This window comes from Melanostigma gelatinosum (genome assembly GCF_949748355.1).
Source record: "Melanostigma gelatinosum genome assembly, chromosome: 20".
NCBI classification, from domain to species: Eukaryota; Metazoa; Chordata; class Actinopteri; order Perciformes; family Zoarcidae; genus Melanostigma; species Melanostigma gelatinosum.
In genome coordinates this window covers 20,459,875-20,475,100 of record NC_136653.1, presented here as the reverse complement: position 1 = coordinate 20,475,100, position 15,226 = coordinate 20,459,875, and the positions used below count along the sequence as shown (strand labels likewise).

At 44.2% G+C, this 15,226-nt stretch overlaps 1 protein-coding gene across 1 annotated transcript in view; it reads left to right on the top strand.

The window, feature by feature from the left end:
• LOC306794167 (gamma-aminobutyric acid receptor subunit rho-3-like) overlaps positions 1-14,710 on the top strand; it is a gene marked incomplete at its 5' end in the record, with an annotated part of 15,345 nt that extends 635 nt beyond the window's left edge. The window contains 9 exons of the mRNA XM_079292117.1: positions 2,346-2,458; positions 8,717-8,784; positions 9,392-9,615; positions 10,380-10,462; positions 12,109-12,246; positions 12,670-12,822; positions 12,936-12,997; positions 13,261-13,392; positions 14,079-14,710. Of these exons, the coding sequence (XP_079148243.1) occupies positions 2,346-2,458; positions 8,717-8,784; positions 9,392-9,615; positions 10,380-10,462; positions 12,109-12,246; positions 12,670-12,822; positions 12,936-12,997; positions 13,261-13,392; positions 14,079-14,366 (1,261 nt within the window). The 3' untranslated portion in view covers positions 14,367-14,710. The remainder of the gene's footprint in view (positions 1-2,345; positions 2,459-8,716; positions 8,785-9,391; positions 9,616-10,379; positions 10,463-12,108; positions 12,247-12,669; positions 12,823-12,935; positions 12,998-13,260; positions 13,393-14,078) is intronic.
• Between the last annotated feature and the right edge of the window lie 516 nt (positions 14,711-15,226).

The window sequence follows — 15,226 nt, the reverse complement described above, 5'->3', positions numbered from 1 at the left end:
TTCAACAAAATGACTTCATCCAATCAATACACATTTTAAAATGCAGTCATGCTTTTTATAATATTTTATGACTCCGTTGTTAAGAGGCATGAGATTTGGTGAAGAGCACATTTGACTTGTTTAGAACTCAAAACTCAGTTTAGGACTTTGGACATGCCTGACTTAACTTGGGCCTTGGTTTAAGACTTGCCTGTCCTGACTTGGGACTTGACTTGGGACTTGGTTTAAGACTTGCCTGTCCTGACTTGGGACTTGACTGGGGACTTGGTTTAAGACTTGCCTGTCCTGACTTGGGACTTGACTGGGGACTTGGTTTAAGACTTGCCTGTCCTGACTTGGGACTTGACTTGGGACTTGGTTTAAGACTTGCCTGTCCTGACTTGGGACTTGACTTGGGACTTGGTTTAAGACTTGCCTGTCCTGACTTGGGACTTGACTGGGGACTTGGTTTAAGACTTGCCTGTCCTGACTTGGGACTTGACTGGGGACTTGGTTTAAGACTTGCCTGTCCTGACTTGGGACTTGACTTGGGACTTGGTTTAAGACTTGCCTGTCCTGACTTGGGACTTGACTGGGGACTTGGTTTAAGACTTGCCTGTCCTGACTTGGGACTTGACTGGGGACTTGGTTTAAGACTTGCCTGTCCTGACTTGGGACTTGACTTGGGACTTGGTTTAAGACTTGCCTGTCCTGACTTGGGACTTGACTTGGGACTTGGTTTAAGACTTGCCTGTCCTGACTTGGGACTTGACTGGGGACTTGGTTTAAGACTTGCCTGTCCTGACTTGGGACTTGACTGGGGACTTGGTTTAAGACTTGCCTGTCCTGACTTGGGACTTGACTTGGGCCTTGGTTTAAGACTTGCCTGTCCTGACTTGGGACTTGACTTGGGACTTGGTTTAAGACTTGCCTGTCCTGACTTGGGACTTGACTTGGGACTTGGTTTAAGACTTGCCGGCTCGACTGGGGACTTGACTTCACTTCCAACGAACACGTCCCTCACAAGTTCCCAGAGTTTGATCACTTTCACTTCCCTGTTTCACAGAAAAAGAACCCTCTAGTCATAGTGGGAGTATTTTATTTGAAGAAGTGAGATCACAGCAACAATCTTCCGTACTTCTATACTTTAACTTGTGAATGTCAAAGGAAGTGAACTTTTGTTGTTTTCAAAGGCCATGAGTGAACCTTTTAAATATCTAAATGTGACGTCACATCAAACCGACAAATGCAAACGTGGTATCTACACGTGAAGTTGTGAGAGACGTCCTCAGAAAACAGAGTAAACTCTTTGTGCATTTAAATAAACGTTAAAGTAAATGTCTGACATTCAACCAGGGAAACCCCGACGACACCACGCTCAGGATGTAGAAGGTGTAATTACAGCCGGAGAACGACGGCCTCGCCGCTGCTGCACACGCTGTGTGTGTGTGTGTGTGTGTGTGTGTGTGTGTGTGTGTGTGTGTGAGGTCAGTGTCTTTGAGCCAAATCCTGTCTCCATAATCCCTTAAATGAACCTTGAAACAAACAAAGCACATTTAACCTCAAACCCTGAAGCTAATTCACGAATAAACTCAACACTTGCTGTTAAAGTTATGAACAGCGGAGGAAGTATTCAGAAGTACTAATACCACACATTTCTACTATTGTATATTATGTGAGTATGTTATTATTACTCATGCATTCATGTAAAAGCAGGACTTTGCTGATGGCGTTGGTTGAACTATTAACTGATTGTTTTCATGATGGATGAATCTGCTGATTATTTTCTCCATTAATCGAATGATTGATTGGTTCGTTGTAAACATTATTACTGATACATTGATTATTTGATGCATCTAAAGCAGTGGAGTATGAAGTACAAGTACCTCATATTTATACTGCAACAGGAAGGCTGAGGAAGAAAGGACTCATGGGAAATGTAGTATAATAGCTTCTCATCAGCATGACAGTGATTCGCTCCCAGCAGCTGATTCATGAGTCCTGCAGTGGCAGCGAGGATTGTTTTATATCATAATGACACTCTTTGAGCGGGAGATGAAGATAAATAAATGCAAATGCACGAGAACGCGTGCACGTGCATTTATTTTTGTTCATAGAGCCTTCAATTAAGGTTTTGTCAGGTTGAGAGTTAGAAAACCACAAACTGTTTTTTCTCGAATCAAAACCTGCAATTACAGCCGTAATAAACCAGCTAATCACTCAACACACTGTGTGTGTGTGTGTGTGTGTGTGTGTGTGTGTGTGTGTGTGTGTGTGTGTGTGTGTGTGTGTGTGTGTGTGTGTGTGTGTGTGTGTGTGTGTGTGTGTGTGTGTGTGTGTGTGTGTGTGTGTGTGTGTCCCTGCAGACGTATTGACTACAAGCTGAAGAGGCAGGACGGCACTAAGACGCTGCTGATAAAGGCCGAGCAGCTGCTGAGGATCGAGGAGCACGACTTCGCTATGAGGCCGGGCTTCGGAGGTCAGACACACACTGTCTCTCTACACTTGTGAGGACGCCTCGTTGACATCATGTCATCATTAAACGTTTATGTTCACATTTTAACAAAGTGGTTTATATTGCTTGAACCACACGTGTTGCTTTGTAAGTTCCTTCTTTTTTGGGATGAGTTTTTCTCAACTTCTTTTGATGATGGGCACTGGGTCACCCAGACAACGGATGTGTTGATCCGAAAATCACCAACACTGACCCAGATTACACCAGAGAGAGAGAGAGAGAGAGAGAGAGAGAGAGAGAGAGAGAGAGAGAGAGAGAGAGAGAGAGAGAGAGAGAGAGAGAGAGAGAGAGAGAGAGAGAGAGAGAGAGAGAGAGAGAGAGAGAGAGAGAGAGAGAGAGAGAGAGAGAGAGACTGACTGACTGACTGACTGACTGACTGACTGACTGACTGACTGACTGACTGACTGACTGACTGACTGACTGACTGACTGACTGACTGACTGACTGACTGACTGACTGACTGACTGACTGACTGACTGACTGACTGACTGACTGACTGCATTTGAAATACAGTAGGACTGTGATTGTGTGTGTGTCGGGGCGATTCGTGTGCATTAATCTGGATTATATTCCAGGTCTGGAGCAGATGGAGGGGGGGAACAAACTGAGTCTGCGATGGAGATCATCGGTATCAAACACACGACAATAGCTGAGCACAAACAGTTCATTCAAATATGTTCCTTTAAATGAGATTTTGTGGATTTAATTAATATTCAAAGAGAGGAGATGAACGTAAAGTATCTAAGCATTACCCCGTCATGTGCAACATACCGTGGCAGTAAACGGTTCAGATTCTGATCTAGTATCAAAGTATCTAGTAAAGTAAAGTAATGAAGTACATGTACACCTTTTATTTTTATTTTCTGTGACTTGAATATTTCCATTTTTAGGAGACTGACTTCTTCCTTTACTGCATCTCTGAGGGTAATATTTGACTATAAATATCTAATATAACTTTTCGTGGTTGTAAGAGTCAACTCTTGGTATGAACAGGATTCAAACTCTGGTCTCCGGTTCGTGATTGATGCTGACCGGAGAGGTTTCTACGACCACAAGAGGAGGCGTGTCACCAAAGTGTAAACAGAGTTCAACATTTTTTGAACAAAGGACAATGCTGTCATTTCTCTGGTGATGACGGTCTCTTCCTTTCATCCTTTCATTGATCTCAAGACATGAAAATCCTCAAAAAACTAAAGTCTAAACTAAGTTTAGATATAAACTCAACTCTTGTCACATTGATTAAGGTAGTATTTCTATGTGGCGGTCAGCCTTTAAAGGACGTCTGTAAACTTAAATGAATCCCCACAAACTCCTCAGTCTTTTTTCGCGAGACATCGTGAGAACGAATCCTCGTAACTGGTTTACGAGCGTCTGTGTTTCTGCTGGTCGTCTTCCAAACACGCGTATATTTTGGCTGCAGCTCTTCCCTGTGTGACCTTGAGTGTGCCCAGTTTCAGGTAACAGAACTTGGCTCAGATTGGCAAATTATTTCCTTTCATAAAAAAATCTGGTTCAATATTATAAAATATTGCGATTGATTTTGGGTTTGTTGTCAACTTTTGACACCATTTAATCCATCAGTACAATCCACTATATTATCGTCCGGACTTTTCTCCTCCTACTTGAAAGTACATACGATATACCACTTACCTTCGTGATTGACTATTTAAGTTTCTGCAAACCACAAGATACATTGAGCAACAATGTTTCTGACGCTTGCAGAAACACACAATGCCACGCGGTTAACGTTGTGAAATGATTGGTTCGGGTTAGGCAACAAAACTAATGAGCTGAGGTTATAAAAAACAATGTTTTCAGTCAAAAAGTAACCACATAATGTTACAACGTAGCGTTACAACGTAGCATTACAACGTAGCATTACAACGTAGCGTAGTAAAAATACATCTTAAAGTTTAAAACACACAAAAAAATATCCTGCTTCCAAAACAGTTGGAAGTGACGTAAAACATCAGTTAACAGAGAAAACCGCTGGTGTGGTTCTTTAAAGGTTGAGTAAATTGTGTGTGTGTGTGTGTGTGTGTGTGTGTGTGTGTGTGTGTGTGTGTGTGTGTGTGTGTGTGTGTGTGGTAAAACTCTGATTATCTTGCATCTCTTTGTGGTCATATTATGTCTCTCTGTGCCTAACACAATGTGACCACCTTCATCTGTCAAATGATCGCCTCAGTTAGTGAAACAGGCTGAACAGGAAGAACTACGACCTGCTTTTCCTCCAGTTTCCTGCTTTGACCACATGCTTTTCTTTCCTTCTCAAGCTCCGAGATAAAGATTTTTCTTTATTCTCTCCAGAACGTCTCACTGTGCAGATACAATATATTCATATTTTCCTGTATATTTCAGTTCCCGATATAAATAACTTGTCTCATGTTAATTCATGCTGAACAGTTTCTGATCGTTTGTGTCCAATAGACACAATGCTGTCTCTCCTTGTTGTGGACATCCATCAGTGCAACGTTGCCTCTGAATGTTTTACGGTGCAGCCACGGAGCATTATGAGGCAATGGGCGCTGAACACAGATAAGAAAAAGGTCCAACTTCCTCTCCGACAGAGGAGCAAAACACAGACTTCATCGTTGTTTAGCTTGTTTTGTTGTTGTTTTTCGTCTCTTTGTCGTCATATTGTGGGTTCTTGAGAGACCGTTTGTGTCTTTTTGTAATGGCTTTGTGTCTCCTCGTAGTCGTTTTGTCTTTAAGTCGTCGTTTTTTGTCCCTTCGTAGTCGTTTTGTAGGTGAGGACAAACGAATAAAACAAACGTTGCGATAACTGTTCTGTTTGTTCAGTATGAATTTAAATGTATGATGGTATATTTGTGCATGTATGTGGCTTCATGTGTATAGCATCCTCCCACCTGTCAGCCCCCAAACACTGTGTTCCCCCAAAAGCCACGGTGCAATTCGAACACTGCACTGCAGCAGAAGCCTCTTCCTCTCAACTTGTTTACATCAGCTGATTAGAATAAGATGCATGCCCCGAGCAGACCGGTGTGTTGAAACAGGATATATCTTCCGTAGTATCCATTTAGACCAGCAAGTGGAAAATGTATTTACGCGTCTCTGGTGCTGGATCTGAATGACTGCCCACGTTTGTTGTCCTCAGTCGTTCATAATCTTTAGATCTGGTCCTCAGTGTTGTGTCTCAACCACTTCACAGCATGAGGAATATCTGCAATGTGCAAGAAAATAACAACAAAAGATTTGTAAAAATGTGCGTTCATGCAACTCGTTGAGTTACATTTGGAGACTCTATGCTCATGCGACATGTATGTGTCTGGGAGTCTGGTTCAGTGGGGGTCTTGGGCCTTGTTGATGAGACTGTTCTTGTGGGCGAGAGGTTTTGTCCTGATGGACCGCAGCCTCCTGCCGGTTGGGAGTGACCCACCCAGTCGGTTGACCGGTTGGGAGTGACCCACCCAGTCGGTTGACCGGTTGGGAGTGACCCACCCAGTCGGTTGACCGGTTGGGAGTGACCCACCCAGTCGGTTGACCGGGTGGGAGGGGTCGGCCACAAATCCTTCCCGCCCGCCTCGCAGGGTTCTGGAAGGGACGGCAGCTTGCAGCCAATCACCTTCTCGGCAGAGCGATTGGTTCTCTGCGGTCCGCCCTGGTCGGGCCTCTGCAGTGATGGAGGAGGTGAGGATGGTTTGGTGATGGCGGCGTAGGAGTAGAGCAGGGCTGGGGGGAGGGGGAGTTGGCCTGGTGGCTTGTGGGGTTCCAGCTCTGAATGTTTTTTAAAATACGTTAAACAACTTTGTGGCATTTCCACCCTTTTGTATGTGTTTTGGTTAGATGTCTGAAATAAGGTCTGTGGTTAACGTAAGCTGAAGAGATTTTAACGTCTTTGCCGCTGACATCGTGATTTAGGAGAGAGGGAGAGGGGGAGGGAGAGGGAGGGAGGGAGGGAGAGAGAGAGAGAGAGGGAGGGAGGGAGAGAGAGAGAGAGAGAGGGAGGGAGGGAGAGAGGGAGAGAGAGGGAGGGAGGGAGGGAGAGAGAGCGAGAGGGGGAGGGAGAGAGGGAGGGAGAGGGAGCGGGAGGGAGAGGGAGAGAGAGAGAGGGGGGAGGGAGAGAGAGGGAGAGAGAGAGAGAGAGAGACCTTCTGCTTCAGGATTTTTTCCACCAAAGAGCCCTCGTTGTCGGGGTTACACTAAATGTTGAGTCCGCTCTGCTGGTGTTTCTTCTTCTTCTTCTTCTTTATGTGCGTCATGTCGGGACAAAGCTGCGCTGCAGCCGGAGCTTTATGGTCCCGGCTGTCAGATGAACTTCATTAAATTAAGTGTTTATTGAGCTGCCGGCCTGCTCACATTCAAGTGGAATTAACACACTTTACATCCACAGAACGGCACACAGACACTTTCGAGTACATTGTTTCCTTGTTGTTGAGGGTGAAAACAGGAATGTAAGCCGGTAACCCACGTCCAGACGGAGGTCACAGACCCAACCAGTGTTTGTTTCTGTATCCTCAACCAGCAGACATGGTTTTAGAGATTTGCAGGTCAAAAGGCTTTTTCTTGATCTTTGAGCCCAATTTAATAAAATGACAACACATTAGACCAGTGAGGTACCACAACATGCAGAGACACGACTACAGGAACCCTTCTCTAGGCCTGTAGGTTAAAAATGACTTGTGCAACAACTCTATGTAGCCTAATACAATTAGAATTAATAAAATAATGGATGTTTTCAACAGGCGGCAACCTCCGGTTCTGAAAAGTGAAGTCAAAGCTTCACGTGTTAAAGCTGCATTCTCTCTAGTGTCCACCAGGGGGCGACTCCTCTGGTTGTATAGAAGTCTATAGAAAATGACTCTACTTCTCTCTTGATTTATTCCCTCAGTAAACATTGTAAACATGAGTTTATGTCTCAATCTCTAGTTTCAAGTCTTCTTCAATACAGCATGATGTTCATTTAGTACATTATGGTCCATTTAGAGTCACACAGACCATAAAGCAGGGGATGCTTTAGGGCGGGGCTACACAGTGATTGACAGGTCTCTAATAGACCATAAAGCAGGGGATGCTTTAGGGGCGGGGCTACACGCTGATTGACAGGTCTCTAATAGACCATAAAGCAGGGGATGCTTTAGGGCGGGGCTACACGCTGATTGACAGGTCTCTAACAGACCATAAAGCAGGGGATGCTTTAGGGCGGGGCTACACAGTGATTGACAGGTCTCTAATAGACCATAAAGCAGGGGATGCTTTAGGGGCGGGGCTACACGCTGATTGACAGGTCTCTAATAGACCATAAAGCAGGGGATGCTTTAGGGCGGGGCTACACGCTGATTGACAGGTCTCTAATAGACCATAAAGCAGGGGATGCTTTAGGGCGGGGCTACACAGTGATTGACAGGTCTCTAATAGACCATAAAGCAGGGGATGCTTTAGGGGCGGGGCTACCTTGTCTCTTGTCTCCATGTCACTCCTCAGTCCAAATGGTCACTTCTGTTCACTGGTAGCAAAAAACAAAATGGCGGTGGCTTAAATGCTGGTCTGAAAGCTTCAAAATGTCAGTCCACAAACCAAACAATGACTACGTCCTCTTCTTATATTCAGGAACTTAACTTTGACAGAACTCTGCCTTTGTCTCTTTCTTCTCCCTCATTTCTATTTTTTTTCTTCCTCTAAAATCTTTTGTAACTTCTCTTCATAAATGAAGTTTCCTTAACAGTCTAGATGTCTCGATTACATAGAACAGTTTTGTCCACAGCATTAAAATAACGATACTTCAATGTGCATTCAGGACCCGCTGCACATTGAAGACACTCCCATTTGACCTGCACATCACCTAAACGAGCTCAGTGAGGCTGATGAAAGTTCACCGCTGTCAGAAGTGATTTATTATGTTCGCCAACAGCCGCGACGGCTCATTCTTCTTGTGCATTCCCGTCATTGTGAAACTTTAAAATGTGTCCTGAAAGAACGTGCTGCAGATAGAGACGTCACATCAGTTTAAGACGACAGTGAATCATTGCCGATGCTTTCTGGTCGAGTCAGGAATGAGCTGCAGGCCGCAGCAGTGGATGAATCCTAAAATTAGACCATTTGTTTTGGTGAGGAAAAAAAGAGCAGCGTCACAGATGATGTTGATGTTGACGAGCTGCGGCGAAGACGAAGGATGTTGTTGACCAAAGAGGTTTTATGGAGTCGTGCGGCGGCATTGATTTATGAGTTCTGACTCACTGACTTTCAATGATTTTGTGGTTTCAGGTGCAGCCATCCCCGTGGGCATCGATGTGCAGGTGGAGAGCATCGACAGCATCTCAGAAGTCAACATGGTGAGATTTTAAACAACTTCATTTCCAGTTTGATGAACGGTTGAAGGTCTGCATGTAGTCTGGACACGGTCCCCCTCAGGCTGAGAGGTCGATGACTCTGTCGGCTCTCAGCTCCCAAAATAAAAAAGACGAGATCTTACAGATATACCACAAAGTATGACGACTTCTTTCCCATTTAGTTCCACTTTGCTCACAAATATTATTCATTTTACCAGGATTTAATACTTTGTTAAAGTCCTCTTTGTTCAATCTTATCTTCCAGCATTAGTTCATACAGATCCACGCTTTAAAACATGAGAACAAACTATGCAAAACAAACCGAAAAGGAAAGAAAAATAACAGGAAACAGCAGAAAAAGACATCATATCAGGAATGATGAAGATACAAATAAATGGTATGTGAACGAGTCACAGAACATGAGACGCATCCTATTATATATACTTGTTTCTTATTCTTCTGGATGCTTTCACTTCTCTAAAACTCCTTTCAATGACACAACCAGACAAGTAAAAATGACTCCTTGAACTATTCACATCTTTGTGTTGGAGGAATACTTCACTTCCTAAATGACTCATGAACCAGATCGACCCGTTACCTCCTCCTGCAGGACTTCACCATGACTCTCTACCTGCGTCACTACTGGAAAGACGAGCGGCTGGCGTTTCCGTCCAGAACCAATCGGAGCAGGACGTTCGACTCGCGGCTGGTGAAGAAGATCTGGGTCCCCGACGTCTTCTTCGTCCACTCCAAGCGCTCCTTCATCCACGACACCACCATGGAGAACATCATGCTGCGGGTCTACCCCGACGGAAACATCCTGTACAGCGTCAGGTAGGTGGAGGTAAATCAAACAAGCAGACTTGAAGATGCTTCTGAGGTCATATCTGGACTGAGGAGGAGTGACGTCTCTGGTAGAGACCTGTCAATCACTGTAGCCCCGCCCTAAAGCATCCCCTGCTTCATGGTCTGTGTGACTCTAAATGGACCATAATGTACTAAATGAACATCATGCTGTATTGAAGAAGACTTGAAACTAGAGATTGAGACATAAACTCATGTTTACAATGTTTACTGAGGTAATAAATCAAGAGAGAAGTAGAGTCATTTTCTATAGACTTCTATACAACCAGAGGAGTCGCCCCCTGGTGGACACTAGAGAGAATGCAGCTTTAACGCATGAAGCTTTGGCTTCACTTGCCGCCTGGTTGAAATATTTTACTGGATAAGAGACAACTTTGACCTGCTAGGGAAGCTGGAGAAGCTTTGGCTCACCAAAGTCATCAGGATTCATCCTCTGGGGAACATGAATATCTGGACTGAGTCACGTGACAGATCATCCATCGAGCCGTGCAGCTAGCGGGCTACAAAAGAAGCTGAAAACACATGATCCTACTTCCATATATGTCATTCTCTTAATGCCTCTAATCTAAACCATGAACCTCTTCATCTACTTCTGCGCTCTAACACAACTGTTGGGATTTTAATTTCAAGTTCGTGAGACCAAAGACTTTGAGAGATTGAAGGTGAAGCTCGGGTTTCCTTGATGACAGCAGGAAGTGTGTATTTAAAGTGTTGTGTTGTTTGTGTGTTTTCAGGGTGACGGTGACGTCTCTCTGCTCGATGGACTTCAGCAGCTTCCCTCTGGACACACAGAACTGCTCTCTGGAGCTGGAGAGCTGTGAGACACACACACACACACACACAGACACACACCTACACACACAGACACAAACACACACACACACGCACACACCTACACACACACACACACAGACACACACCTACACACACAGACACACACACACACACACACACACACACACACACGCGCACACACACACATCTACACCCACGCATGCACACACAGACACACACACACACAGATACACACCTACACACACAGACACAAACACACACGCACACACCTACACACACACACACACACACACAGACACACACCTACACACACAGACACACACACACACGCACACACACACACACACACGCGCACACACACACATCTACACACACGCATGCACACACAGACACACACACACACAGATACACACCTACACACACAGACACAAACACACACACACACGCACACACCTACACACACACACACACACACACAGACACACACCTACACACACAGACACACACACACGCACACACACACACACACACGCGCACACACACACATCTACACCCACGCATGCACACACAGACACACACACACACACACACACGCGCACACACACACATCTACACACACGCATGCACACACAGACACACACACACACACACGCGCACACACACACATCTACACACACGCATGCACACACAGACACACACACACACACACGCGCACACACACACATCTACACACACGCATGCACACACAGACACACACACACGCACACACCTACACACACACACACACACCTACACACACACACACACACCTACACACACAGACACACACACACACACACACACATCTACACACACACACACACATCTACACACACGCATGCACACACAGACACGCACACACCTACACACACGCACACACCTACACACACACAGACACACACCTACACACACAGACACAAACACACACACACACACATCTACAGACACAAACACACACACACACACCTACACACATCTACACACACGCATGCACACACACACATCTACACACGCGCACACACACACATCTACACACACGCATGCACACACAGACACACACACGCGCACACACACACATCTACACACACACACACATCTACACACACGCACACACACACATCTACACACACACACACACATCTACACACACACAGACACACACACACAAACACACACGCACGCACACACGTGCACACACACCTACACACAAACACACACATCTATACACACACACACTACACTTTGAGGTGACACGTGCGCAACAAAAAAAGTAAAGGTGGAAAGTTTAATTTTGAGGTACTTGTACTTTACTTGAGTATTCCCATTTACTGCTACTATACACTTATACTTTACCAATTATATATATATATATATATATATATATATATATATATATATATATATATATATATATATATATATATACTGAAATAGACTTTCACTTTCACACTATTTCTACACGGTAGTATTGATACTTTTCCTTTCTTAAATAGTATGCATATATTCCACGTCTGAAAAATGAATAAACTCAGGATGAACTCAGACGACAGCCAATAAATAGAGTTCTCCTCTTTCCACTTTTCCACCATGACACTGAACACCCCCCCCCCCCCCCCCCCCCCCCCACAGATGCGTACAATGAGAACGACCTGATGCTTTACTGGAAGAACGGGAACGACTCTCTGAGGACGGACGAGATCGTCTTGTCTCAGTTCTTCATTGAGCATTTTCACGCCTCCAGTGGCCTGGCCTTCTACAGCAGCACCGGTGTGTGTGTGCGTGTGTGTGTGTGTGTGTGCGTGTGCGTGTGTGCGTGTGTGTGTCTGAGTGATGTATGAAAAATGTTTTTTGGATCAAATCCCTGCAGCAGCTTCAACATCTGGTGGAAAGCCTGAGCCCAGAAGAGGCTGTTTTATAATGAAATGTTCACCATTGGTGTCTCCCCCGTCTCTCCCTCTCCCCCGTCTCTCTCCATGTCTCTCCCCCGTCTTTCTCCTCGTCTTTCTCCCTCCCTCTACCTATGTCTCTCTCCCTTGTCTCTCTCCCTTGTCTCTCTCCCTCTCTCTGTCTCTCTCTCCCTCTCTTTCTCTCCCTCTCTCCCCATCTCCTTCCCTCTCTCCCTCTCTCCCCGTCTCGCTCTCTCTCCCCCGTCTCCCCCGTCTCTCCCTCTCTCCCCCTTCTCTCCCCCAGGTTGGTACAACCGTCTGTTCATTAACTTCATCCTACAGAGGCACATCTTCTTCTTCATGCTGCAGACGTACTTCCCCACCATGCTGATGGTGGTCCTGTCCTGGGTCTCCTTCTGGATCGACCGGAGGGCCGTCCCAGCACGCGTCTCTCTGGGTAATACATAAATATGTATATATATATATGTATGTATATTTATGTATTACCCAGAGATATATATATATATATATATATTCAAAGTTGGACAACCCCCCCCTCCTCCTCCTCAGGTATGACCACAGTGCTCACCATGTCCACCATCATCACCGGAGTCTCCTCCTCCATGCCTCAGGTAGCTGCTGTGTTTGTTTGTCTGTCAGCAATTTATGTTCTCTACAGAATTGCCTCTTTGTTGTTTTGTTGTCTCAGTGAGATAACTTTGGACCTTGATTTTTGAAAACTACTAATTTGTTTATATCCAAAATCAGGCTTTGAAGCCGTATGAATACCTTCATGTTTGAAAATAAATCCAGATATGTCTCTGTCCCAGAGTGGAGCATGAAGCTCTTTATTCTACATTTGTTCTGCGTTGACTTTAACTGGACGTGGTTCCAGGTGTCCTACGTGAAGGCGGTGGACATCTACCTGTGGACCAGCTTCCTGTTTGTCTTCCTGTCTGTGATCGAGTACGCGGCGGTGAACTTCTGCACCACTCTGGAGGAGATGAGGAAGATGAAGAGGGGGAAGGTCAGCAGCAGGTTATCACTGAGGGACGTAGTTCACTCAATGTCTCCCTCTAGTGGACACACTGGGACATTACACCCTGCAAGAGGTTAAGACAGTATTGTTAATAAGTACATTTACTACATATAGTGCACTGCAGTACAATGTGGAGGTATCTCTACTTCATGACACTTTATTTTTCAACTTCACTACATTTATAATGAATATAAAAACATTTAATATTACCTTGAAAAATCAATCGCAATGTTACTTTTCTATTTTATTTTACAAGATGTTTCTGTTGAACCTTTGTTGTTATTCTATTTCACACTGGTGTAAGTATTACCACTTGAGCACTTTATATTTATTACTTTTATTCATGAACTTATAAGAGAAGATAAGAGAACTTTTAAAATGTGATGCACTGTGTTTTTTAAAATATATTTCATGGTTTCATCTTGTGATATGTAAAGATTTGCTTATTTTTTTCATCTTAAATGACTGTGATGTTTGGACTGTTGATCAGACATTTGAACCATAAAAGATATCGATTACTTAGCGTTAAACACAATCAAAACCCCACATTTCCTCTCGAGAATGTGTAAAGTTACAGGCCTAAAGATAGGGCTAGGGCTATAGAGGTTTAAGTTAAAATGTTAATCTTAAACTTAAATGATACTTAGTATTTTTTTGCCGTCTTCATGTTTCAGATCCCGTCCACCTTCAACGCCAGCCAGGCGATGGCCTTCGACGGCTGTTTCCACGATAACGACGTGGAGCTGACTCACTTCTCCCGCGCGACGCCCACCCTGACCTCCGACCCCGGGGCCCCGGACGTCCGGCCCCCGGAGGGGACCCGCCTCCGCCGTCAGCGGTCCGTGCGCGAGAACGTGGACCTGTTCGTCAGCAACAGCTACATGATCGACTCGTACTCCCGCCTGGCCTTCCCTCTGTCCTACCTGCTCTTCAACACCATCTACTGGAGCCTGTACTCCTGATGCATGCTGGGGGATTCCTGCGCGGGCACCTCACTGCATCAATCTCTTCGTCACTGATCGTCTGCTTTACGCGAGAGATAAAAGCACTCGGAGTCTGAACCCTTCATATGTTTAAATGGGACACGGTTGAATTCTGAGTAATGAATGTTCATTTATTGATTTATTTTAACAAACTGTGACTTTGTGAGTTTGTATTATTAAAAATGAACACATGCTGGGCATTTTGTGAGCTGAATACCGTATTTATCACGCATGTTAATATTTGGTTACTTTTAGGCCCAAAACTATTTTATTTAGACCTTCATGTTGACCAGACTATAATAATACACAATAAATGAAATACAACAGAACACCTGAAAACTGACTAGTCAATGTTTAATATAGGATATTTTTAGCAAAATCTATGTTGCTATAATCATTGCCAAAAATCCCAGACTATGGATTATTTTATTTTTTAAACAACAGGGGGAATATGGAAACAAACTAGCATTTAATTAAAGGTACTATTAATATTTGGTAATTATCAGGACTGACATTGGTGGAAATAATACAAATATTTTATATTTGTATGGCAGTTTTTGACAGAATTGTTTTTCCTCTCAGGACATCGGAGCAACTTTTTTTAAGAACACATGACCAACACGTTTTCAACATTTAATTAACTTTTTTTTTAATCATTTTTTTTCCCCATTTGACTACTTTTAGGTCACCAACATATTTTTCAAAACATTTCAACACTCCTTCAGGATTTATCTCAAGTAGTGGAGTAGTTTAATTTTCGTATTTAAAATTTAATGATAAAACAATGTGATTATTTTTGTTTTCCTGTCAAAATGTCCTGTGGGTGGATGGAAGATGCG